At 33.6% G+C, this 27,797-nt stretch overlaps 2 protein-coding genes across 2 annotated transcripts; one reads left to right on the top strand and one right to left on the bottom strand.

The window, feature by feature from the left end:
• The first annotated feature begins 4,535 nt into the window (after positions 1–4,535).
• On the top strand, positions 4,536–6,003 carry LOC111886056 (xyloglucan endotransglucosylase/hydrolase protein 31). Its single transcript, XM_023882297.3, has 3 exons — positions 4,536–4,918; positions 5,040–5,257; positions 5,384–6,003. The coding sequence occupies exons 1-3, from the start codon at positions 4,625–4,627 to the stop codon at positions 5,742–5,744; spliced, it is 873 nt and encodes a 290-aa protein (XP_023738065.1). The 5' UTR covers positions 4,536–4,624; the 3' UTR covers positions 5,745–6,003.
• A 15,169-nt stretch (positions 6,004–21,172) lies between these two features.
• Positions 21,173–23,664, bottom strand: LOC111886099 (probable glucuronoxylan glucuronosyltransferase F8H). Its single transcript, XM_023882336.3, has 4 exons — positions 22,912–23,664; positions 22,478–22,839; positions 22,140–22,390; positions 21,173–22,050 (listed from the first exon to the last, which is right to left on the bottom strand). The coding sequence occupies exons 1-4, from the start codon at positions 23,171–23,173 to the stop codon at positions 21,585–21,587; spliced, it is 1,341 nt and encodes a 446-aa protein (XP_023738104.1). The 5' UTR covers positions 23,174–23,664; the 3' UTR covers positions 21,173–21,584.
• Positions 23,665–27,797: the final 4,133 nt, after the last annotated feature.

Below are 27,797 nucleotides of genomic sequence, written 5' to 3'. Positions count from 1 at the left end.
TCTCAAGAGGAAATCTGGTATGCTTATGAAAGCTACTTGAATGAGTCTTCAAATGGAAACTCTTCATCATAGGAGTTGAATCCTTCTGTTCGAAAATGGAAAGCTATTCCCAAAGGAAAACCTTTTATGCATTACATTTTATCTTAAATACCTACTTGCATGAAACAGGCTTCATATCATTTGGTTTTGGAACCAAGTCCCACGTCTAGTTGCAAATGAGGGCATCATATTCTTCTTTCATTACCAAGGCCCATTCTTCTTTGGTTGCAGGTTGATTATATGTATATGGTTCAATTTCTAATTCTTCAACTATTACAGCATTGGCATATCGAGGGTTTGGCTTCCTGACTATTGATGATCTTCTGGGATTTTGAGCCTCGTTGTTGCTATCATTATTAACTAGTTTCATTTGATTGCACCAGTGAATATTCTTGAACCTGAACATCATCATTATCAATTACCACATTACTTCCTTCCGAATCTAGTCTCACTTTTGATGACTCTATTTCTTCTTTAAGGAGTTTAGAGTCGGGAAGAACCTCATGCTTTTCTAACCACCATGAAGAATTTTCATCAAAAACGAAATTCCTTGAGACATAACACCTTCCAGAATTAGGATCACAACATCTCCAACCCTTTAACGTTTTATCATACCCCACAAATATGCAACGAACGACTTTCTTTTCCATTTTACTTTGCAAATGGTTGGGTATAAACACATAACACACACAGCTAAATATATGTAGATGACTTACATTAGGCTTAATATCTAAGAGTTTCTTAAATGGTGATGCATAATCAAGATTTTGTTGTGGAATCCTATTGATCACATATATGGCTATTTTCCTAGCTTCTGCCCAATACTTCCTAAAAAAATTTGTCATGCATTATGCTTTTACAAATCCCACCCCAATGTCTATTCTTCCTCTTAGATATCCCATTTTGATTTGGGGTATTTGATCAAGTCAACTGGCGTTTGATTTTATGTGTTTTCATGTACTTACTAAATTTTGTTGCGAGATACTCTCCTCCATTATCATATCGAAGATAACCAATGTTGTGTTTTGTTTCTATTTCAGCTTCCACTCTAAACTCCTTGAATTTGGAGAACGTTTCATACTTTTCAAGCATGAAATACACCCAAACATATCTTGAAAAGTCATCTATGAATGTTATCATGTACTTCATACCTTTGACAGAAGGTTTCTTAACTAGTCCGAGCACATCGGAGTATTCAAGCTTTAATGGTACTTTGGATTTGTACTCTAATTTTCCAAATGGTTGATGATGAGCTTTACCAAATTGGCATCCGACACACACAACATTTTTTTTTCTGAATTCAAGCTTTGGGAGACCTTTAACCATCTGCATCTTCATCAACAAATCAAGCTTCTCAAAGCTCACGTGACTCAACCTCATATGTCACAAGCTTAGATTTTGATTTCTTTTTATTTTCTCCACATAAGACGTTTCTAGTGACATTACATAAAAAGAATCTGATCGTCTTCCTTTCAAGATGGGTTTTGATGGAGTCTCAAACTCTTTGAAAATCTTAACATCATCTGGTCCAAACAACACATAATGACCAGTAGAAGCTAGCTGTGAAACTAAGAGAAGGATCTTCTTCATACCTGGGATATGGTACACACTTTCGAGTGTGAGTTCTTTGTTGTTGTCTTCTAGACAAAAGACCACCTCACCAACATGTGTAATTAGAAGTTTGGATTTATCATCGATTACAACTACTCTACTACCTCTATAGCTAAATGGGTGTTGGAGCTTCTTATGTTCCCCTGTCATATGATTAGAATTACCAGAATCAACAATTCATTTATCAAGACGGTTTAGATTATTTTCGATGGTTGTTGTGAGTGCTAAGGCATCATCAATATCTTCGACTTATGCATACATTGCATCTGCACCTCACACTTCTTCTTCCTGTGACGTTGCGACATTCCTTTTTTTTACTTTGGCGGTGATTCATTGGTCTTTCCTCATATGGCTCCTATTTCTCATGATTGTAGGTCTTCTTTTCCTTTTCATGACTTTTATTTCTGTCAAAGCCTTTTCTATACCATTAGTTACCTGATGATCAATATTTTCCATTGCCTTTTTCTGTATACAAAGTTTATCCATCATCCTTGATTGTTTCTCCTCCAATCCTTGAATCGCTGCGACGAAACTTCTAAAATATGGTTTCAGCCCATGAATAATTATTCTTTTCATTCTTGTTTCACCAATTTCAGATTATGTATCATGCTCCATAATCTCTCTACACGTAGCCTTAACCTTGTGAAAATATTGCGGAATTTTCATATCTCTTTGAGACACAGATAGGAGTTTATTCTCAAGAATTTGCAACTTCGTATCATCTTCTTTGGGAACAAGTCGGATGATGTATCCCATGCTTCTTTTAGGGCTGACACATCTCTGATATCCTCAAGTACATCTTCTTCAACAGTCGTTTTTAAGACGAACATAGCTTTGTCGGCCTTGATCTTCCACTTATGTAAGATCCCGTTATTATCGTCTGCCTCCAGTTGCCTAGTTTCAACCCATCTCATAACTTCCCACAGATCTTGCCCTTGCATGTATGACATGATGCAAGTAGACCATGTGTTGAAGTTTTGGTTGTTCAACTTCTTAACGCTACCAACGACTTGAAGTTCAGTCATTTGCGAGGCTCTAATACCACTTTGTTAACCTTCAGAATACAATCATCCTAGTATACAACCATGGAATTCCACAAAGCAATGAAGGAAACACACAATTCACACACTGTTGTATGTTCTCATTAACTAAACAACAAATTATGCATCTAAACTGTGTAGTTTGATATATGTTATGTATGTGATGACATACGTTTCTCGAACAATAGGAGTTTCTAGTAAGTGTATGTCCAATTCGAGGAAAGAGCATTGGTAAGTAATCAATGGTTGATATATATACTAGAAAGGAACTTATGGTGTTGCCTTATGTTTCAAAAGAAAATGAGTCATCATGGAAAGATTTGCATATACTGATATACATATTTTGGTGGATGTTCATATTAGAGGAAGAACGCGACATATCATGTTTTCACTATTGAAAGTACAACAGTTAGTTGGATGTAAATGCGTCAAAAAAGTATTGCTATATCAACCATGGAAGCATAATACATTGGCATTATAGATCGATACTGACAACTAGATTATTTGGGTAAAGAACTTCTTATCAGAGTTGGACGTAAAACAGAAAGACTACGTTGTTTATTATGACAATCAAAATGTAGTTCATCTTGCAAAGAACCTTTGTGTTCCACAATTTGACGAAACACATTAAGATCAATGTTTTAAAAACCGGTTTGAACCGGCCGGTCGAACCGGTTGGACCGGGAACCGGGAGAGGGAACGGTTCAACTATCACCGGTTTTATATTGATTTTTGAACCGGATTGAACCGGCCGGTTTTAGAAAAAAATCGGTTGAACCGATTAAACCGAATAAAAACACATGAAAAAAAAACCATTTACATAATAAAGTTTGGTGATATTTTTCAAATCTATTTAGTTTACTCTAAATAAAAACATATGGTAAATATTATAAATTATTTTGATGTGTTTGTATTCATCAAAAACTATATTTCGTTTTGGTATTATACTTTATTTTCTGTTTGACGTATATGGATTGATGTAAAACACTAAAACTTATGGTTATGTGTTATTTTAATATATTTGGATTCATCTACAATTTATTTTTATGTGTATTTTTAATGTTTGAACTTGTAAACATCAAATTCATAATTTATATATGTATGTATATGTAGGAAAATAGGAAAAAACGTGAAAAATATAGAAACTGGTTAAACCGGTTGAACCGGGAATCGATCATCATACCGGTTCAACTAAAAAACCGGTTTTTAAAACATTGATTAAGATGAGATACCACTTTACTAAAGAATTGATAGGTGATTACATGTCGCCCTTGAGGAAAAGGATTGGCATGAAGAATCTAATATGGATCTTTATCATGATAACTAAGAAGTTGAAGTGGAGCTCGCTCCCGCTGCAAACTATAGAGAGGAGGTTACACTATTTGGTTTATGAGAGGTAACACACCTAAACAATTGGTTAGAACATTCAACTTTTGGAGATTGTTTAGATATGGAGTTTAACCGTGTAAACCATGTAAATTTGGTGTGTTATTATTATTATTATTATTATTTGTCCTTTTAAATGCTATCATAATGAGCGGTATAATACCACGTGAAACTGTAAAGCAAACTACGTAAACAATTTCTAAATGACCGACTAAATTTAGAAAGTCCTCACCAACCAAACTCTCTAGTTTATTCGATTTCAACCTGACTATCAATGATCATTCATATCCATATATCTGTCCTTCTAAAAGTGCATATAAAGACTTGGGCCCTATATGCAGTTGATTGTTCTATATTTGGGCAATTTAGTAGCCGTATATATCTTCAACCATTTGCAATTTAACATGAGTGGGCCCTAACTCATATTCGGTATTCCTATTTATAGCATCATATATGCCCCATACTTCACACACCCTACCTTTATTTCCTTTCCCTCCTACTCACTTCCATAGTACCACAAAGATCACCACATATTTGTCACTCATACGATGCATTTCCTCCTCCCTCTTCTTTTCATCTTTATTGCTTCTTCCTCAAGCAACGCTCAGCCTTCACCTGGTTTTTACCCAAGCTCCAAAATTACAACAGTACCCTTCAACCAAGCCTACAGAAACTTATGGGGCCCTCAACACCAACGCTTCGACCAAAACTCCCTCGTCCTTTGGCTTGATAGGTCTACAGGAAGTGGCTTCAGGTCGCTCAGACAATACAAATCAGGCTACTTCGGGACAGCAATGAAGCTCCATCCTGGCTACACCGCAGGGGTCATTACTTCATTTTACGTAAGAACCTAGTCTTCTTGTCACATATATAAACCGCATGCATGCATGAGCTTATCGCGCTTTGTGTGTTGTTTCTAGGGTTTAATGGTTGCTCTTTATGCTTGAATTAAATGTTTCACAGCTTTCAAATGGCGAGGTTCATCCAGGGGATCACGATGAAGTTGACATCGAGTTTCTTGGTACAACACCCGGAAAACCATATACGCTGCAGACAAACGTCTACATTAGAGGGAGTGGCGACGGAAACATCATCGGAAGGGAAGAAAAGATTCACCTCTGGTTTGATCCGACCACCGCTTTCCATAACTACGCTATCTTATGGAGCCCCATTGAGATCATGTACGTTATGTTATTTTATTCGATCATCATTTTAACTTTCTGGGCCCCACTACTAACCGGATCATAAATGCAAATAAAATGGTTGTGAGAGTATAAAGATAACGTAAACGAGTGGATTGAATGCAGATTTTTTGTGGATGATGTGCCGATTAGAAGATACCCGAGGAAAAGCGATGCTACATTTCCTTTAAGGCCAATGTATGTATACGGGTCTATATGGGATGCATCTTCATGGGCGACTGAAAATGGTAGATATAAAGCTGATTATAGGTACCAGCCTTTTTATGGTCGATACAACAATTTCAAGGTAGGAGGTTGTGCTGATAACTCACCGGCATCGTGTCGGCCACCGTCTGGTTCTCCGGCGAGGACGGGTGGGCTGAGCCGCCAGCAAGTGGTGGCGATGCTTTGGGTTCAAAGGAACTATAAGGTGTATGATTATTGTAGGGATCCCAAAAGAGACCACACGCAAACACCAGAGTGCTAAAATGGTGGTTTGAAAGAAGATTAATGGAGGCTTGAGATGTGTTCAAAGCTAATTAGCAAAATGGCAGTAAAGCGTCCAAGCCTGCGTTATTGAATTAGTTTTTTGTTTGTTTTTTTTTTTTTCTGTTTTTTTTTTTCTGTTTTCTTTGTTGTGTTGTGAATTGTCAATGAATTTCGTGGGAGTGGTTTGAGTATAATCGATAAAGATTGTCATATTTAATAAAGAAATCAAATAGGTAATCCTATTTTAAGATTAATTAGTCACTATCTTAATTTTGTCATTGGTTTATCACGAATCTTTATACCATATATTTATTCTTACACTTATAACCTTCGAAATTAATTTATGTAGATCATAAAATAATTATTTTTACAATATAGTTTTGAGTAAATTACATGAATGGTCCCTATGGTTTAGGGTAATTTGCACTTGGTCCCTAACTTATTTTTTTTTAACACGGAAAGTCCCTATAGTTTGTTGTTGTTACATGTTTGGTCTCTTTCTTACATAAAAACATTATTTTGCCATTGATTTTTTAATTTATTTAAATAACACACCCCCAATCTCACCCCCTCGCCTTACCTTACATACCCCATCATTTTTCTCTATTTAAATAATAGTTTTTTCAGTAAGTTACACAAATGGTCCCTATGGTTCAGGATAATTTACGTGTTTGGTCCCTAACTAATTTTTTTAACTCAGAAAGTCCCTACTTTTTGTTTCTGTTACGCGCTTGGTCTCTATTGTTTGTTTTTGTTACGCGTTTGGTCTTTGTCTTACCTAAAAAGACTATTATTTAAATAGGAAAAAATGGTGAGGTAGGTAAGATAAGGTGAGGGGTGGGTTGAGGGTGTGTTTATTTAAATAAATTAAAAATCAATAGCAAAACAGTCTTTTTAGATAAGATAGTGACCAAACGCGTAACAAAAAGAAATAGTATGGACCTTCTAAATTAAAAAAATAAGTTAGGGACCAAACACGCAAATTATCCTAAAACCATAGGGACCATTCGTGTAATTTACTCTATTGTTTATAACTATATTTCAATTTATAAATTATTTATTAAAAAAAAGATGTTGGTGGCTTAATTTAATCCAATAGATTTAATTTTAAATCATTATTAAACCCGTTCGTTTGTTCTATCAAGACTCAATTATTATTATTATTATTATTATTATTATTATTATATAATTATTTTTATTTTTATTATTATCTTTATGTTAGCTCTAATGATGATGATGATGATTGATAATTGAAAATTATTGATTGATAAACCACTTATTGTAAAATTGGCTATATCTTAGAGTTTTACTAAATAAAACGATGGATGAGACATGCGTGTCGGAGCATCACCATATGAACAAGATGGATTTAGAATCACCATATAGTTGTTACAGGTGAGTAAATTTGAACCAAGAAACCGATCAAACTGACGAAACCGAAACCGAAGCAATACTAAGTGTTAGGGTTTAAAATTTTTAAAAACCGAAAAATCGGTTTCGGTTTCAGTTTCTATCCAGAAACAGACTCATCCAAACCAAAAAACCAACCAACACATGAAATCAACAAACCGACCCATCAAAACCGACATTTATATATATATATATATATATATATATATATATATATATATATATATATATATATATATATATATATATATATATTAAAAAAAGAAAAATAAAACAACCCTAAATGTTGCACACCGAGGTCTTCATCCTAAATAAATGCATAGGTTTTGATGTTTCAGTTTTCTATTCAAAGGTTTTAATTCGTTATATTGGTTTTACTTTTTAGCTTGTGTTAAGATTATGCATATGAAAAATAACAAGTTAAGGATATGAAGAATGTAGGTCATACGAAATTACAGAGTAATTACATAAAAATTTACTCATATATTTTTTACTGTTGAAGTTTTGTGCATTTTTTGAAAAATGGATTAAAACCGAACCTTTGTGTATATGGGTTGAATCCAAGAAACCGAAAAACCAACTCCAAAAATCGAGAAATCAAACCGACCAGAAACCGATCCTATTGGGTTTTGAAAACTAGAAATCGATTATTTTCGGTTTGGGTCCAAAATCGATCCATGCGCGACCCTAATAGTTGCTAGGATTTTAAGTCATGCCAAGGATACGATTATCCTTCCACATCACCTACACGTTCACATCAGAATGGTGTACAGCTTGGGCACACCGTGAAAGGGGAAGAGAAGAGAGATTTGTGTGTGATAGCCTAAGATAAATCGGTCAAATAAGATAACGAATTTTTAAAAAAAAAAAAATGTTTTTTTTTCTTTTTTTTTCATAAATAGGAATATTCACTTCTCAAATGCCCAAGGGAGATGGCAATCGCCAATTGGCAACAATTATAAAGGAACTTTATTCTGGAGTTGTTAATTTCTGGTCCAAGTTGCTTGGTTGCGACTTGCAACTACCGTATCAGCCCAACTTGACCGTGGCCCAAATTAAGGCCCAACGTATGGAATTGTAGCATAAAATCTTTTAATGTATCCAAATATCTAATTGAGTAATAATATAATACAAATGAATTACCACTTACCAATAATTTGTTACCACATCAAAACGCCCATTAATGTTAATGACTTCACTAAATAATATGTTTTTTTTTCAAGTTCAAGTACTTTAATTGTAAGATGTATACTTGTTACTAGTATTGTGTTAATTAACTTGAATTTACATAAAATGTACACAATATTGCAAGTTGAAATACTTTCATCGTAAGAATCCGCTTGATTTAATTTTATATATTTTCAAGTTGGGAAATGAATATTTTTTGGGTTTTAGCAAATGAGTGGTTGTTCTTTATGTAGATATAACCGAATAATTTTATTGGACAATTTCGAATTATATTATATGGTTTGTATATTTTGATTTTTTGATTGGTATCAGATCTTCGTTCTCGTTTGAGTAAAGAGTGTTCATTTGTTATCAACGTGGGATAGTCTTTTTGATGACGCACACCAAGTGTTCGACAAAATCCAAAAATTGTAAATAATTTCATCAGTACAAGTTTTTATGTTTCTTTAATATTAAGATATAAACATGCTATAGATAATTTTATTCCAGTTACAATAACAAAAACTAATTTACGTAGTTTTCTGTGAGTACAAGTTAAATGTTTTGACAAAATAAAATAAAATGTTACACATAAGTAAAAAAAATAATAATAATATGACAATATTCTATTTTACGGGTTTACTTAATAATTAAACTAATATAGAAAGGGTTTATAAGAGATGCAACTTAGTTATATGCGTTTAATTAATTAGGAGAGCTTTGTTTGATATTTAAACTACCAAAGGGCGTTAAATCTCATGTTAAATGTCATAAAAGGAATTCTAAAATGTAAGTAAAATAATTAAAGAGTCAAAATTACAAAGTCAAGGGCTAAATAGAGATTTACGTAGAAAAGTGTCATTTAATTAAGCAAAAACGAGTTTGGGATATAGGCCGGAAAAGACTAGGGACCATATTGTAAAATGAAGATATACTTGATTTTTATGCACAAACATCGGATTAGAGGCAAAACTTCTAGTTAGACCATCCGTTAAACCCACTACATGCCATATATATGGTGGATGTCACATCAGCATCATATTTTCCTACCACTAACGCACCACTTCATTTCATTTTTTTATTTAAATTTAATTCAAAATACATTAAAATCATTTTTTAATATTAGCTTTTCCATTAAATTAAAATACCAAAATACATTAAATAAAAACTACATTAATTGAAATAAAAAAAAATATAAAAATAACAATAAAAATAAAAATTACATTAGTTAAAATAAAAAAAATAAAAAAAACATTAAAAAAAACTAAAATTACAACCATAAATAAAATAAACTACCCCCTACGCCTACGTCGGGTTCGAACCGACTCTTTCATCGCTTGAAAAGTTCCAAGTCATCGCCCTCGAGGTCGTCCGCTTTCATTTTCAAGATTTCCATATCGGTTTTTGTTTGGAATGTCTCTTGTGCCTCTTGAAATGATGATTGTGCTTCAATCATTTTTTGTTTCATCCGAGTCATCATCTCAGCCTTCGTTTCTTGAAGTTGCACATATCGATTAAATTTATCGCCAAACATATCCATAACACTAGAATTCGAAGATGTTGACGCTGCTTTTTTTGCTTTATTTCTTCTAACGGACCGACGAAGAGGTTGGTCGTTTTCAAGATCTCGCGGATCGTCGTTGATGTCGATGTGTGTTCAGCCGTCCGATTGTTGGGAACTTGCTTCGGGGTTTCTCGAACACTTTGAACCGGAAGATTGCAAAGTTCCTTCCGTTTGCTCTTTCCATTTTGGGGCGTCTTTCAATTTTAGTCACGGTTTCATATATGGAAAAGCTTTGCGTGTTGGCGTTGTTTTTTCAAATTGCTCCATTGCCGCCTTGAAAACATTAAAATCGTTCGAGCCGCTTTTGCGTATGTTTAGGAGGTTGTTGTAGATTCCTCCAAACTCGGTGCATTTTCGTCGAATATCACGTCATTTCGACGTAATTTGATCGGTGTTTTGAGTTTCACTTTTCCATTAACTCGTAGAAAATGTCTCGAACTTTCTCCCAAAAACTTCTGTAAGGCTGACTATCTCCTACAATTGGATCTTCGGAAGCTGCCATCCATGCCTCCGCTAACTTTTCTTATTCTTCTTTTATCCATGGGACCCTTTCTTGGGTGGTAGTGGGTCGGGCCGGTTTTTTCCTTTTTTTCTTTTTTGGTTGAGGTGGTGGTGAATGTTGCGTTTCCGCAACAAAATCCGGTGAAAGTGATGGTTGTGAGCTTGGTGGTTGTTGTTGTGACAATTGTTGTTGGAGTTGTTGAAGTTGTTGAAGTTGTTGGAATTGTTGGAACTGTTGGTATTTTTGTGAAATTTGTTGTTGTTGGAAAGACGAAAAAGGTTGGTATTGTTGTTAGAAAAGTGGTGTTTATTGGATAGGAGAACCGGTTTGAAGTAGATTGATAAACCCGCCTCGAGGTGACTCCATAGTCGGGAATTGGCGAGGTGTTGTATCTAACGCGAAAGCATTATCGGGTTTGCGATTTCTGTAGTTTGGAGGGGTATTTTGGTTGGGGTCCATGATTTTTGGTTGTGAAGATGTAGTGTGTAGTTTGTATATAGAGAAAGAAAAGAATGGTATAAAAAAAGTAAAAATTTGGTATTTATAGGTAAATTAATTGTTTAATTTTTTATTTTTTTTAAAAGTAGTCATTCAACGGCTACAAACGGCTATAGCAACGTTCAAATGGAAGGCTTTGATTTGATTGGGCGTGTGTTTCCGTTGTGCCGAGCACGATAGAAAACGACCACGAGCCACCACGAAGCAACGGGGTAGTGTGCACACCCGTTGTTCGTGGCCAACTCAACCACGAACGTCCTCATGCTCGGTATACCACTCAGCCTAAGGATAGTCCGTGTTATAACTAAAAATTTTCTGAAAGGAATATAGGAGACAACATATCAATTGTATGTATGATTTCCCGAAAAGAATATAGGAGACAACATATCAATAGTATGTATGTCAAGGTGCTACTCCTTAAACAAATTGTGCAACTCAAGAGCTCACTGAAAACCCTAAATCATCATGACTTTCTTATTGCTTCATCTAGATCGGAGTATAGAAGATCGATTGAACAAGGTATGGATAAGTCTTTTGGTCTCTAAAATCTATAAATTAGTTTGCATAAGTCTTTTGGTTTTTGTTTTCTTGATCAGACAACTGATTTTTGATGTTGTACATCACCTGATTTATAAAAGCTTGAACCAAAATATATAATAAACAAAAAAAATGAAATTACTCTGCTATTTCATGTATTCAATCCCAACCAGGTGATCATGTACGTAATCGCACCAACATCATCTTGTGCAATGTGGTATACAATCATTTCATCACTCTTAATTAGCAACCATATACTAAAGAATTTCATGATTTTATATAAGTTATTCTAAATTAGCAACCACATGCTAAAGAATATTGTCAACTACTTCGTTAATATGATATATGTGATGTGTGTGATATATGTGTGTTGTATGTGTGTATGTTCTTATGTGTGTCGTTTGTGTGTATTATCATTATGACTAAGAAATAGAGACATGAATGGGATCAAAAATATGGGTCACTTTTGACATGATGACAACGGTATGTTTATGTTTGTTATGTATGTATGTATTATGTATATGATGCTCCGTTTATTTGTAATATGCACACGGTCTCTTTATTTGTAACATACACACAATAGAAGTTGACTTTTAGTTGGTTTTAGTACCCGAAATCGGTATGTTATATTGTCGAAATCTAAAAAAATCATATTATATGTTGCATAATCTACAACAAATAACCATGTTAATTATTCTTCTTTGTATTTATCTTTTAATAATGGCTTGTTGGTACAAGTCATCGTTTTTTAGCTTTGTGTACAGATTACAGATTTACAGTGTTTTGATGAATATAAATTGTTTATTTGATTGTTGTGTTTTTCATTAACCTCCTAGATCATAGAGATTACAACAATTTAATGATCAAATTTTTATCATATAGATTACAACAATTTAATGATCAAAGTTTGCAATTTGTGTTAGGTAAAACTATGTCATGTAAATGTAAGTGAACCTTTTTTAAGGGTATATTGAAAATCAACAACATAACATAGTTGATGTCATCCATTTACTCCCTCAACTTACAAGTAGCATTGATGTGAACATAAAATTTACATGTGTTTCCTTTTAGTTCATCTCTCTATATTCACCTCGTCATAACCAGTGAAAGTTTTATGGTTAAAATGGTATTACTCTTTTATATGACATTTTTATGGTTGATTTGATTATACACTTAGCGGAAAAAAAATTGTGTTGCCCTTACCAAAATTTTATGGTTCCGCCCATGCACACCATCGAGACATATCAGCATATCTTGTCTCAATTTCAAACCCAGTTATTTCACTTGCCCCTACAACACATGGATACATATATAAACCCCTTCAAACCCTAATATGGACTTATGAAAGAAAATAATGATAGAAAACGATAAGGAATGAAGGAGAAAAAAAAGCAACTACATGAATCAAAAAAAAAAAAAAAGAATGATAAATAGAAGGTTCAAGCTTATTTTCTTGTTTTTATTCGAGCATAAAAGTTATGTAACCTTCTAGGCTATGTTTGGCACATTATAGTTATCTTATTTTTGGAGTTCTTTCATGTTATTATATTTGACGAACCAAAAAGTAGTTTATGGCCTACTTTTCTAAAAAGCTACTTAAAGCATTTCAATAAGCTTATAGAAAAAAATCTCCTAAATTTACCATTTATTATGACTATGAGATATGATAGATGGATGTCAAAATAGTTTTCCATAATGGCCACTTACTTGAAGATGTGTAACATCCCCCTCTGGCACATATCACGATATTGTCCATTTTGGGCTCCTAACACGAAAACTTCTTACTAGTCACTATAATGTCCCATTTTCACAACAAAAAAAATCATTTTTAATTAGGCTAAAACACCATTTTCATTAATACCCAAGTCAGGAAATCTCATTTGTTTAAAAATACATTTATAAGGAAATCAGAGATATCAAAACAAAGCGGAACCACCATTGTTGTTGGTAAGTGTGTACAGGCATGCCTTTGCCTGCACACGATCAATCGAAGTACCTAAAACAGATTTAGTCCACAATTGTAAGCGGAAAGCTTAGTGAGTTCCCCCAAAATAACATATACCACAATATACATACAAGCATGCACACATGTGCCTACAGTGTGATTGGACCGCCTTGCAAGGCCTACAATATACCTAGACAGTTCTCCTTGGGCCTATAATATCAACTAGATCACCCGAGTCTCTTGGCCTATAGTACAAAGCAAGACCGCCTCAAACCAACCTCAATATGTCGACATATATATAACAAACAAACCAACTATCAAACAAGAACCCCAAGACATGCTACTGTTTACACTGGTCTATGTTTCTAACAGCCCACTACTACACACCGGGTGTCATACAGTACACCAAACCACAACTGACAGATCTTCAATAAATGTGTAGCTATATGTAACCAGAGGTGATATAGACATTCAAACAGGTGATCTAACTCTAGAGCCGCAACCAAACAAAGAAAAGGAAAGAGAGCCTTGATCACAAGTTCTCAGGCTATCCTACATGAATACATATAACACCTAGGGCACTCTATGTAACGTCCATAAAATTCATGAAAAAATTAAACTTTTAAAACATATATACAAACCATCATTGTTTACAAATTAGTTTTCAAAACATGTTTAATATCAGAGTTTTCCCAAAATCATAAAACAAAACACGAGGAGGTGCACGATCACGCCTTTGCCTTCCCGTGAACATCTGAGGTACCAGAAACATAACCCAAAATTATAAGCCCAAAGCTTAGTGAGTTCCCCCAAAATACCAACACATCACATAATCATAATAATAACAGCAAACAGCATGCATACAGAGCCTTCAGTCTGAATGGAACACCCCACCAGCCTACAGTCTACCTGGTAAGCTCACAAAACCTGCAGCATGATTGGCACGCCACACCGGGCCTTCAGCCTATTTGGACCGTTCTTCGTGTCTTCGGCGTGAATGGTATGCCCCACTGGCATTCACTCTATCTGGGACACCCTGGATCTGTTGGCCTTCAACACAAAGTAGGATCGCCTCAACCCAACCACACATACACTGTGTTGACACACATATATAACAGACAAGAATATAAATAACCAGCCAATAACAAACAGACAGATCTTACAGATTACTAAGCATAACATCATCCTGTCTACCAAGATACAGATCTAACACATCACTATAATACACAATCATACGATAAACCAAAATAACAATCCAAAGGGTCGGTCTTGGTGCCTTCGACCCGTAAGTATAATGAGGAAAACTCACCTTACAAACTAAATCGAACTCATAAGGTACAACTCCGAATCTCAGCTCCCAAACTGATACCTATTACCACCAAATGACAAATTTCATCAAAATCCCAAAATACCCCCAAGGTTCAACTTGGTCAAAATTGGTCAAAGTCAACTAGTCAAACCCACTAAGTCAATTGAGTCAACCCAACCGAGTCAACCTACCGAGCTGACCCAATACAAGTTCGCGGAGTGTACTCTGGAGGTACGCTTAGCTTACTCTAAGCCTCGCATTTACCACCATCGGGGTGGTTGACCGAGTACGTGGGGGTGTACTTCATCTTACGCGGGGCGTACCCTCGCACCACCCAAAACCTCCATTAAGTGCTTAATGACTTAAGCACTCAAGCCCATACTTCAGATCTACGGTCCAAATGCACCCTAGAGTCATAAAGTTTCCAACTTTATGACTTTACTACTCCACAAAGTGTGTAATACAAGGTCTTAATCCATTAACACCTTCTACAAGATGCATGAAACGATTCTTGCAATGGGGACCTCATTTTTAAGTCTTAGGACCCCTCCTAAGGTCTGGAAGGACAATTCAAAACGACAATAAGCAAGTATGCACAATGTGGGACCTTTGGGACAAGAAAAGTAACATAAAACACCCAAAAAATGGAATCTAACATCCAAGACATGAAGGTATAGACTTTATACCTTCTGGAGCTTCTCAAGAAAGCAAAGATCCCAGATCCACAAGCTTACTTCCACTTCAAGGATCCTTGATGCAACTTCTTCTTCCTTTATAAGACTAAAAACACACTTAACATTAATATGAGCACCAAAGCGATAACACAATCATTTGTTGTAGGGTACAACATACCCATTATCAACAATAGTACCACTTTCCATCATATGACATGTAAACGCATTCATTTTGTAGTGATCATAACCATCTTTATCAAAAATAGTGGTTTCTTGAAATGGTTTTGGAAAACTCTTACTACAGCTCCCATCTTTCATACATGGAGCATCTTTGTTTAGCAATCTGCTAGGGCCATGTAGCGTACAGGTGGCTACTGTTCGATACAATGTTGCTTCCAAAATTGGATCCGGAAACTCTGTTGTTATGTATCTGTCAATATCAACAACTATTTTAACTTTTTCCAAAGGTGTCACCCACAATAATGTATGACAATGCGGAAGGCCTCTTTTCTAAAACTCTATAGTATAGAGATCTGCAACACTAACACAAAATTGAGAGACACCAAATGAATATATAACCATAGACAAATAGAAATATAAGCAGAGTAGAAGGTGTACGTACACGTGTCAACTTCACCAAACGTTTTATCCTCTTTTAGAAACTTGATAAAAGCATCAACCTTTATTTCAAACACTCTAGCTATGATATCAACCCTGTTGTTAGTATCATACTGACCATGAACGTCCATGTAATGACTTATCTTAGGCCACTTTACATTACATGTAAACGTAATGAAATAGTATGGATTACCATACACTCTACAAATCGAAAGGGCATCTTGGTAATGGCTATACATATATCAAGGACCATCTATAAATGATGCTGGTAGGAAGACACGTTTGCCAACCACACGACTATCTCCACCTCCCTTTGAAAGAGCATCATAAAGAACACTAATATAGTCTGAACGTAATTGGGTCTGATGATATAAAATATAGCTTAAGCGACCCTCTTCAGCACAAGTATACGCGTCAACTAGAAATTGTTGGAAAAGACCACAGGATTGTAATAATAGAGAATAAACCCATTGACGAGCATGAATATAGTAAGTATAGTACATATTAACTGTAAGTGTTTTTGCAGTGCAACCCGTTTCATTACCCAACTTTAAAAATGGAGACCATCCATCCACACCGAATGGAAAAAGCAACAGATATTGTAAAGACATAAAAGCAGGATGAAGCTTACTAATTCGCTGAGGCTGACCTGATTTAGAATAAAAAATAATATCATAAGTGCTACAATTACTGTCATCCCGGGTAACTATACATCCCAAAGAACCAGGAGTGGGCAGACCGTATCTATGATCAGGTACATTATTGTATAAACGAACGGAATACAAATCGACATTCATGGTGGCCGCTATTTCTTTGGCTGTCTTAAAAGTGTGAAAATATTCATTATGGGTCATTAAGGATTACATAAGAAGCTGAACTATACCAGAATCTAGGTCCTTCTTCTTATGGGAGTCAAATACATGCATTCTATTATGCACTTCACTGTCAGTGTCAAAGATATACAACTGTAAGAACCTAGGTCCTTGAACATCCTGTGGACACATAGAACCATCCACTGATAACCTGACCTAGAATTTTAAACACATACGGACCTCGGCCATTGTTGATTTCGTCATCAACATTTGTTCCAAAAGAGGCCATTGAAAACATATTATTATACGCTCAAATGTCATTCAAAAAAATGTATGTTTATATAAAGATCATAAATATCAGTAGGCAGTGTATGCGGATAAGGAAGGACAATAGACCCAGACTTACAACAACGATTATACCTAAGATGGTCAAGACGTGACAAATTCACAATCCTTTCAACGTACCAAAAGAACGCTCCACAAAACTTGCAAACACAATCACAATCCCCATAATCGTAATACCCGAGCAACAAAAAAGCATCACCACCACTAACCACACGTTTACGACAGGAATTTCTGCTAACAGCAACATCAGGCATGGAAGGAGATGAAGAACAATCAAGAACGTTCCGCTTAGGTTGCTTACCCATCACATGAGATTCAGCAAACAACGAATATGGAGGAAAATACACAATCCAATAGCACCATTCAAACCGTAAACAAAGAGTATTAGAAGCGGAAAAAAGGGCAAAGATTCACCTGTTTCCAGTAAACGAAGAACGTAGAAGAAGAAGAAAAAAAACGAAACAAAGCTAAGAGACGAAGTAAAAATGAGTGGGTCTGGAAGAAAACGGAAACAAAAACGTGTACCCAACGACACAAGAACCAAAGATAGTAGGTGTTAACAAAAATTCAACGACGAAGCAATGTACCCAAAAAAAAACTCTAAAAAATAGTGTGGATAAAATTAATAAAAGCAAATAACAGGTAACTAAAGAAAGAAACGATCCTCTATGACAAAATTGAAAGAAGGAAAAAGTTTACTTGTTAAGGTACCTCACAATTAACATTATACTACATTTGTCCCAAATTGATAGTCCACTTTTGACTTTTGAAGTTTTTTTCTTCAACTTTAATCTTAAATAATTTTGTTTTTTTATAGATAATACTTGATACAAAATATATGAATGGATTGTATTGTAAATGTTTTTTCATTGTTATAAGTTTTATCAAGTAATATATAACACACATAAAAATATTTAAAGTCAAAATTGAAGAATAAAAACTTCATAAGTTAAAAGTGGACTATCAATTTGGGACGGAGGGAGTATATAATTGCAAAAAAAAGGTTTTTTTTATTCAAAAATATAAAATAATAACTTAATATTCAATAAGCCAAATATATAAAGATTTTTTTTAATAATATTTCCTTATTATTTATGTCTTATATATCTATTCTAAACATTAAATTTTTTATTGTTTAAATAGCAAACCACATCAACCCATCTTTATTAGAAATAACTTTAAATTATAACAATTTTATTATTTTTAAGATTCTAGAAAATATAAACACTTTATTTTAATTAAAAAAAACTTAAATTATATAAGTTTATTATTTTCTTTTTATTATGAAAATTATAAAAAAAGGGTGTATATATATAGGGTTGAGTTCGTGTGATACGACTTAATTTTGTGAGACCGTGAGACCACTTTTTTCAAGTGAAATATTCTAATAAGTATTTATAAAAATTAAATATGTGTAATATTATAATATTCTAAAACAATAATTTTAACATTTTTTACATTGAAATATTTTAAAGCATATAATTTAGAATATATTGCATATTTTATTTTTACGAACGAACAATAGAATATTAGAATATTCCACTAAATAAATTTGGTCTAACGGTATCACAAATTTATGTTCGTCTCAAATTAACTCTTATATATATATATATATATATATATATATATATATATATATATATATATATATATATATATATATATATATATATAGAGAGAGAGAGAGAGAGAGAGAGAGAGAAAACAAAATTCATGATATTTGGTATGTTTTTATTTTTTTATATATATTTTTTAAATTGCTAGTTTTTTTTAGTGGAATAGCAAGAATTTTATTATCCATCAATTTAATAGAACGGTCCAACGAGCAAATACATGGAGAGAATTTTCGTCCTATTTTTTAATAATACAAACACATCTACCTTTAAACCCTTTAAAAATCAATATCACTGATGGGTTATGTTTACTGATAGGTTTTATAGGTTATAATTCAATACATGAATTAAATAACTTAACTCTTAAGTTAATATGCAACCTATGTGGATCTAAATTTAGTAATATCGTTTAATTTTGTCGAAGTAAAACAAGGTATTAGGAATCATAGTAAAACAAGTAAAACCATAAAAACTCATGAAAACTTATAAAACAATGTATTTTCTGCCAACTATAAAGACCGTGTTGTAAGTTGCATGAAATTTTTAGAATATAGTTTGGTTGCATGTTTGATCATGGGTTTGGATTAGGGTTGAGCTTTTTAGCCGAATCGAAACCAGTTAGTGGTATTCAGTCTGATTTTCGGTTCTTAATTTACAGCGTATTCGGTCCAGTTCCAAATACCTTCTTAGATAGCATATTTCTTAGTAAAACCGAACCGAACCGAACCAATATTGAATTTGTAATTTAATCATTTTATCCTTTTCTCTTCTTTGTCCATTTAATAATCAATTTTTCAGCAAAGAATATAAATTTAGGACGACATTGTGTCATTTTTAAATTTTGATTTAAATTTGTAACTTTTTATAAAACATAGTAACCAAATTTGTAATTTGCTTTATTCTTTTTGCTCGTTTATTGAGATGGTTTCGTTATTCATCCTAGCCACGTAGAGTTTCCATGGAGCCTTCTTCATGTTATCGTCTTCTCTAAGTCTTATATAAGAAAAAACATACGTAAAATCATCACAAAGTATGCGCACTTACACAAGATGGAACTTGTACTACAGTAATACTAAATATTTGTGTTTTGGCAATGATATTGATCATGTAAAACGTTTAAATGATATGTGCCAAGTAGGTTCCTTTATATCTTTGATTTTATTGAGTTATCTACACAGTTATTCAACTTAGTAATTGTTCTATTGTAGAAAATTCAATCATTTTCCACACGTCTATTTTTTTTTGTTGACACATTTGTCATGTCACATTGTTTTCATTGAAAGTGCATGAGGGGTGGTCTTTTTGCCAAGTTTCTAAAAGAATATATCTTAATGGTAAAGAAAACTTCATGGATTTGTTAGACTACCATAAATATTCAATTCGTTAATGGATTCACCTCCATCCGACAGTAGATAGGTTGTTTCCATAAAAAAAAAAATTAGAAAATATATTTATAGTCACAACAATTGAAATTTTTATATATAATAAGTTCATTTTGGGTTACGCAACACATAATTTAAGCATAAAATGATAAAATAATAATAATAAAGAAAAATAAGAGAAATAATTCAGGTATTTAAGTGTAATTATTATTTATTTGAATTGATAAATATTTATCCCTTAAATAAATGGATAAATATACCAACTTTAAGGATAATGTTTAGTTGTGTACACAAAAAAGGTAAAAAAAAAAAACGATCCCAAAATAACCCTATTGACAACTTTATAAAAAGTCAACCTATAATTAACTATATGTAATCAGCTTTTTCGGAAAACAATATAATTTCAACCAATATAAATATTTAAAATTTTAATTAGGATGTTTATATGGTAAAATATGGTGTCTTTTACCTTTTTTTCCAATTGCTAGATGATAATCTTGGGATGAGATCACTAAAGAGGATTTCTAGTGTAGTGTCTTTGGTAATCTAAGAAGCAAGCTAACGAATCAAAAACATAAATGTATGATTTTGATTATGGTATTCATGTTTGCTTCAATTATGTTTATTGTTCTGAAAATTACCATAATCCAACAAAGACCTCTACCAAAAGTGTGCCAAAAGTGGTAAATTAAAGATGGGGTAATGAGTGACGGATTTAAAAAAATTGATAATAGAAACACATCTGAAATTAAAAGAATGATAAATAATAAAATATAAACTAAGACGTATACTACTCTAATGTCCTAATTTTAAACATATATACCAATATAATACCATATTCTTGAAAGATATCGACTTCATGGTCGGATAACACGTCCTACACATCCACTTTTGTAGGATATAGACCCAAAGCAAATTGGACCCTATCATAGACCCCAACCAAAAGAACTAGCTCTTTGATCCCTATGGAAATCCACAAGATCTCTTTCAAATCAACATATTGCCATATCACTACCAAACTACACTTTAGAGATAAACCAATACAACAAATGAAATAATTGATTAAATTTTATAACTTTCTAAACATCATTTGTACAAAACTAGTAATTTAATCTAAATTTAAAAATAAAAAATAAAATAAATAAAATAAAATACAATAGAATGAGCGATATCTGCTAATCTCCGACCAATTTCATATCTTCGCTTTGCATTCACATCCTATTATCCTCTGTTCACATTCCCATCCTATTATCTGTACACCCGCCCACAAACACCAATCATCTCCCGACACGTCATCAAGCCAGAAAGACCTGACAACACCGTCACCGCATTCCCACTAGCAAACAAAGGCCCACCTACGCGGCTCAGGTATGCCATGTCCCATCACGTTACAGCTGTATTCCATCATCTTATCCACGTTGGCATTTTATATTCCCCATAAATATCTCCACGTGGAAAACTCTCATTTGTTCAAAAGCCTCGCCCTCCGATTAGACCTGCTAAGTCTTTCAGACAACGCGACAAGAATATGCCACGTAGCATCTCCGTGTTCCACGTCATCATGAAACAAAAGCGCTTGCTTGACTTTCCGGTCCCACAGGTTTTGTTGAATGGATGATAGGTTCGTTGACGCCACGTAATCAAGAATCCCGGCTAAATTCCCGACGTCTTTCTCCTCCACCGTGAGAGAAATCTCCGGCCATGGTACGGCGGATTCCAACGGCAGACGTATCCCGTCAGCTATAATCACCGGCACGCAACCCAACGCTACCGCCTCCACAAGTCGAGGGCTCCATGGTGCCCACCCAAGTGGGCACAAGCAGAACACCGATCGGACTATCTCCGATTGGTAACCGGCGAACCGATGTCGTTTCAGGTAAAACCGCCGGTCGCTGCCGTACTTCTGCAATATCTCCGTCCTCACACGCCTGTAATAACGAAATGAGAAGTTAAGATCAATGAGGGAAAATGAACGTTAATGGAGAAAAACTCGAGGGGATTTAAGATTTATTATTACTTGCTGTAAAATCGTCCGCTGACGTTCTTGGGGTGGACTTCCATTTTCCCTCGAAAGAACGCGAAAATGTCACGGCGGCCGTTGATCGGCGACTGCGACAGCGTTGACTGAACTTTTTCCGGCGATACGTACGGTGGGATGACGACATGTTCAGCATCTTGACATGGGTGCTGGTGTTTAACACCAAATGTCTGTAATATAATCGAGTTCTTCATGAACTCCGGTATCCCATTAGCCACAGCTCTATCCTCCTATATCAGAAACACGAACAACATTGCTTTTTAAGATTAAGAGATTAACAATCTGAAATTTTCTATGTTTTCTATTTGATTGTGTACCATGGCATGGAAACAAGCTCCGTAATCGTGAGAGGCAACGAATACATGGTCGGATCCATTGCTGCGGTTCCAGAATGGAAGCTCCGAGGAGATGAGCTCAATCGCGGAGGAGATAAGAGCACGTGCGTGGCCGATGACGGGGAAGCCATTAACGGGGCTGAAGTTGCAGGAAACGTAGACGGGGACAAAGAAGAAATCAGCCTCCGAAGGGTCAAATGTTCGCACCTCGCTGTTCATCAACGCCTTATGTATGGCGACTTCCGACGCAAACAAATGGTTGCTACATCGCTCGTTCGATAGCCAATCAACATTGTATTTCGATGGCAATTCGTACACATAAACTTTCAAATCCTTCATAAAATCTGCAAAACGAAATAAATTAACCTAGGAAACATAAGATTGGAGGTCGGGAAGGTGACATTGAAGAGACAAACCTTGATTCTGCCGGAGAACTTCGGCGGTTTTTGATTCCGAGATAGCACGAAAGATAACATTGGATTGAGAGTTTGAAATTATTGTTCTCCTCAACGAATTCGTGCTAGGTTGATGATGGCTAATGAATCTAATGAAGAAGAAGAAAGATACAATAAGCCAGAGAATCCATTTCAAGTGTCTGAACCCATATCTGCTTCGTATGAGCTTCATCTTCCCGTAGAACCGTTTCTTGTTCTTTGTAAATCGATTTAACATCACCATTTTTATAGTATCTTCACATTTTCATGAAGAAATACAAATTGGGTACTCAAAATTGGTTGAAATGTGGCTATCGATTGTCGTTGAGGAAGAGTAGAGATTAAGAAAAATGGAAGAATGTGATAATGGCGAGAGTGATTGTGGGTTTGTTAGAGGTTCGATTTTCAATCGAACACAAAATTAATCATGGAAACCACATCATGCAATTAAAAATTCATGGAACAACAAAGGGTTTGGTCGAGTTGTGTTGTTTTCAAGATGAAGAATATTAATAAACTAATGAATGGATGTTCGTCTTCTTGCAGGTCTGGTCGAGATAGAAAGAAAATTCAAAAACTAGTGAGAGAAACAATTTGAAATTACTGTTGTGTCCTTGATGTCAGATTGGATTAAATGTGCATTTGTGGATTGTTTGGTGGTGTGAAATGGGACAATAAACAGGGGTAAAATCGGAATAAGAAAGATGTGAGAAACTTGAAATAATCAAGAAAGTGGAGACTGAAAAAGTAAGGAGGGATAGTACCTTAAAAACAACACTTCTGCTTGTCGTATTAAATAAAAAGCATAATATTTTGGTTCAAAATAACAAATATAGTTATGTGAAATTACAAATTTTAGGATATAATTCATTTTATAAAATAATAAAAATAATGATATTGTACAAAGAAAAATATATTTTATAAAACTAGAATTAGTTTAGCACATAGTTTCGTTATTTCCGTTTAGCTCGATATAGAAAAAGAGAGATAAAATGAATTCACTAATTTCACCCAAAATTTTATGTTTAATTTTTTCACAAAAATATTAATTGAGAAAAGGAAATATCGTTGATATTCTCACTAGCTTGCAGAGCACGAATAAGTCCAAATGCATGAAATAAATACTTGTGGCCGGTCATAGATTATCCATGAAATTAATGAGCTTTTCAAATATTTTAGAGATAACTATAAAAGTATTTTTTTTGACATTTTTTTAACTTAGAACTAGAAAGGTTACCTCCGCTACGCGGGGGGTCAGAAGCTTTCAATATTGTTTCCGAATCGATAAATATGACAGACGTAGAAAGTGCAACGATGAAAAGCCCGGAGTTTGCCCCGGACCGTTTTTTTCATGTTTTTATGAAAAAATATAAAAGTTTTGATTGCAAGGATCAAAAGTTTCAAAACGGTTAAAAAATTAAATGATTAAGAATTAGCAAATTTTTAAAAAATGGATCAAAGTTGTCCTACCGTTAAAGTTTTGTGGTCAAACTTTAAATATTAAAAGGTTCCTAAAAAATATAAAAATATTGATTGCAAGGACCAAAAATATTAAAATAGGTAAAGAATGAAAAGCAAAGTAAAAGGACCATTTCTGCCTAAAAAGTGTCAAGTTTACTATTCCTAAACTTTATATATTTAATATATATATATATATATATATATATATATATATATATATATATATATATATATATATATATATATATATATATATATATATATATATATTAAATTGCACAAATAGTTATTTTGAGAGGATTTAGTTAATTTGTAATTTTTCTTTTGTATAATTACCATTTTACTCTTATATGATATACTCATTGAATTTTTCTTGCTAATCTATATTCTTGCAAAATACCTCTTACATTTTCTCTTCTAAGACCGAAGTTTAGATCTCTCTTTATTTCTCAAACACTGTTTTCATTGCAGCGACTACTCACTAGGCCCCGAAACCTGTTCTACCCACCCGACCCGTTCCGAATTCGGGTAGAACGGGTAACGGGTATGAACATTCGGGTAATAGGTAACCCGATAATAATATAGGTCGGGTTTTAAGTATGAATATTTATTTTCGGGTATACCCGAATTCGTTTTTTAAATAATATACCAAATATACAATGCAGTCACGTACGCACACTTCAAATAAAACAAAACTCTTCGTTTCCTTCTTATGAACGACAGCTCGACAGTCGACACAAACTTGCAAAAGGAAATGAATATGGCAACGTGAAGATGCAAGACTTTGTTTTGTTATGTTTAGACTTTTATGTTTTGAGTTGGGTTATGACTTATAAATTTTACTCTTTTGTTATGTATAGACTTTTTATTTTTTAATTGGGTTGTATTTAGACTTTTTTTTTTGTTGTGTTTAAACTTTAATTATTTAGACTTTTTTTGTTGTGTTTATAGCTATTATTCCATGCTAATCATATTCATGGTTTTTTCTTTCTTTTTTGTTTTATCAAAATTTGGAATGGAATTGAAAAAGTACATAACATATTATAATGATTTGTATTGTTACTATATATGTGCTTGTTAATTATATCAATAAGTGTCATTTTAAAAAAATATCAATAAGTGTCATTTAAGAAATTTTCTGATATACCTGATAATTACCCGACCCGACCTCAAACCTAAATACCCGAAAACCCGAATTACAATTTAGGTCGGGTATCGGGTATTATTTTCTTAAGGAAATACCCGTTCTACCCGAAACCCGAAAATTTTACCCGTTCGACACCCCTACTACTCACTACATCGTAATTGGCCTCCATCGCTACCCATGACCGCCAATGTAACTCTTTCAATCCTAAACACATCACCACCACCTCCATCGGCTCTTCCAACTATCTCCCCTTCCTTTTTCTCCGATATCTTTGTCTTTTTTCCTCTCTTATAGATAACCTAAAACCTTTAATCCACCGTTGAGATCATCAACATCAATATTCGCTAATTAGACATCAAAGCTTATTATAAACCCTCACACCACTCCTTTTACGAAGACCTTCGTTTCTTTTAGAGCGACAATGGCATAACCATCATTGTAGCAAACCAAAAAGACGATAACTTTTTTTTAACTAGAATTGAAAGATTAGTAGAAATTAGCATTAAAATTGAGTTAGATTCATTGGTTAGTTTTCTTGGGTGGGAAATAAGGTTGTTTTGGTTAGTCTTCTCCATGAGCAATTTGGTTCGGTATTTTAGGGGGTATTTGGGATAAGTTTGAAAAGGAATTAATGACTTAATAGCTTTTTAAAAAGTCCATAAATCTAAAAATATTTATAAAACATAAGCATTTTTTTCAAAAATAGCTTTTACCATCACATTTTTCAAAAGTAAAATTTCTTAATTTTTTTAAAACAACTAATAATTTTAAAATGATACCTCCAAACTTATCTCCTATTTTTGGTCATTTACTCATTTTATATAAACAATAACAATGTGAAATGGTTCCAATTACGTTAAAGGAAGAGAGAAGAATGCAAAAAACATTCTCTTTCTCTTTTTCTTATTAGAGACTTAGAATGATTTTTTTTTTATATAAGTTTTATTATATAAATTATTTAATAAGAATCGTTAGGATCAAAAATTTTAAAAGTATACACCAACTATTTTAAAAAAAATACATTTTTTCAATCAGTTTTTATATATAGCTTTAATTTATATAATTATTTATTTTTTGCTTTAGTTTTTAGTATTTTATAACATGTATTTTTAATTAATACTTATTATTTAAAAATAAAAAAATATTATATTTATATTTAGTCATTAAATAATATAAAAATATGTGTTAATTACTATTATTAATTAGAATAATTAAGAGAGAGAGACCACAACTGTTTTTTGTTGAGTGCAGCCAAACCACATTAAAGATCGCAAGATGAAGGCACTGTTTCCTATTAGAAGGTTCAACTTTCATCATGTACTTTGAAGGGGGTCTTCAATCCGATGGCATGCCCTTTGGCTTTCAAACCATCAGTCATAATGGCTAGATTATAGGGCCGACAAATATGTACCACAGAGAACCAACCGAACCAATTAAATCGGTAGTCAAGTTGTTTGGTAGCCAATATATTTGGCTGGTAATACCATGCCAATTAAGTAGTCTTGGTACGGTAATGATATGAAATTTTGAATACCACGGTTATACCGTACCAACCAATATATATATATATATATATATATATATATATATATATATATATATATATATATATATATATATATATATATGAGTTCTCATATCTTCATGTTTTAATTAGAATAACAACAAACAAGTCTTAGAATTACTAAACTAACACATTGACCGACAAATTTCTTGATACTTTTTGTTTGATGTGCATAAGATCGGTGATACATACACTAAAACTTAAAAAGAAATACTAACTTCTCATTCCTTGTACTTGTACTGTTACCATTTGTTTTCTCTAGCAACATGCTACGGGTGGAGCTCTTTTAATCATTTTAGCGGTTTCCAAAAAACAAATAGTACCAGAAACGAGTGAAGCAACAGTCAAATATCCACAAATTCAACTTATATACATGTATAGTACATATTAGTTAAAAATTTTGGTATATACCAAATACCAATATATACCAACCAAATTTGTTGGTAGTCAAATTAATTGGTACTAAGTATACTTGGTATGGTACTGGTAGCTAAAATCTTATACCAACTATAGTTGGTATGGTACACGATTTGAAAAAAAAAACTTGATACCTTACCAATTCCACCCCTACTAAATTAGTGATTTTATGCCGGATAAACAAACACATCCACGTTAAAAAGTAATAATTTAATTCTATATAGCTTTTGCAACTAGACCAACACAAATACAAAATTGTTACACCCATAACAACTCACC

The sequence above is a fragment of the Lactuca sativa genome, chromosome 1 (assembly GCF_002870075.4).
Source record: "Lactuca sativa cultivar Salinas chromosome 1, Lsat_Salinas_v11, whole genome shotgun sequence".
In the NCBI taxonomy this organism is placed as follows: Eukaryota; Viridiplantae; Streptophyta; class Magnoliopsida; order Asterales; family Asteraceae; genus Lactuca; species Lactuca sativa.
This window is presented reverse-complemented; position numbering and strand designations above follow the sequence as displayed.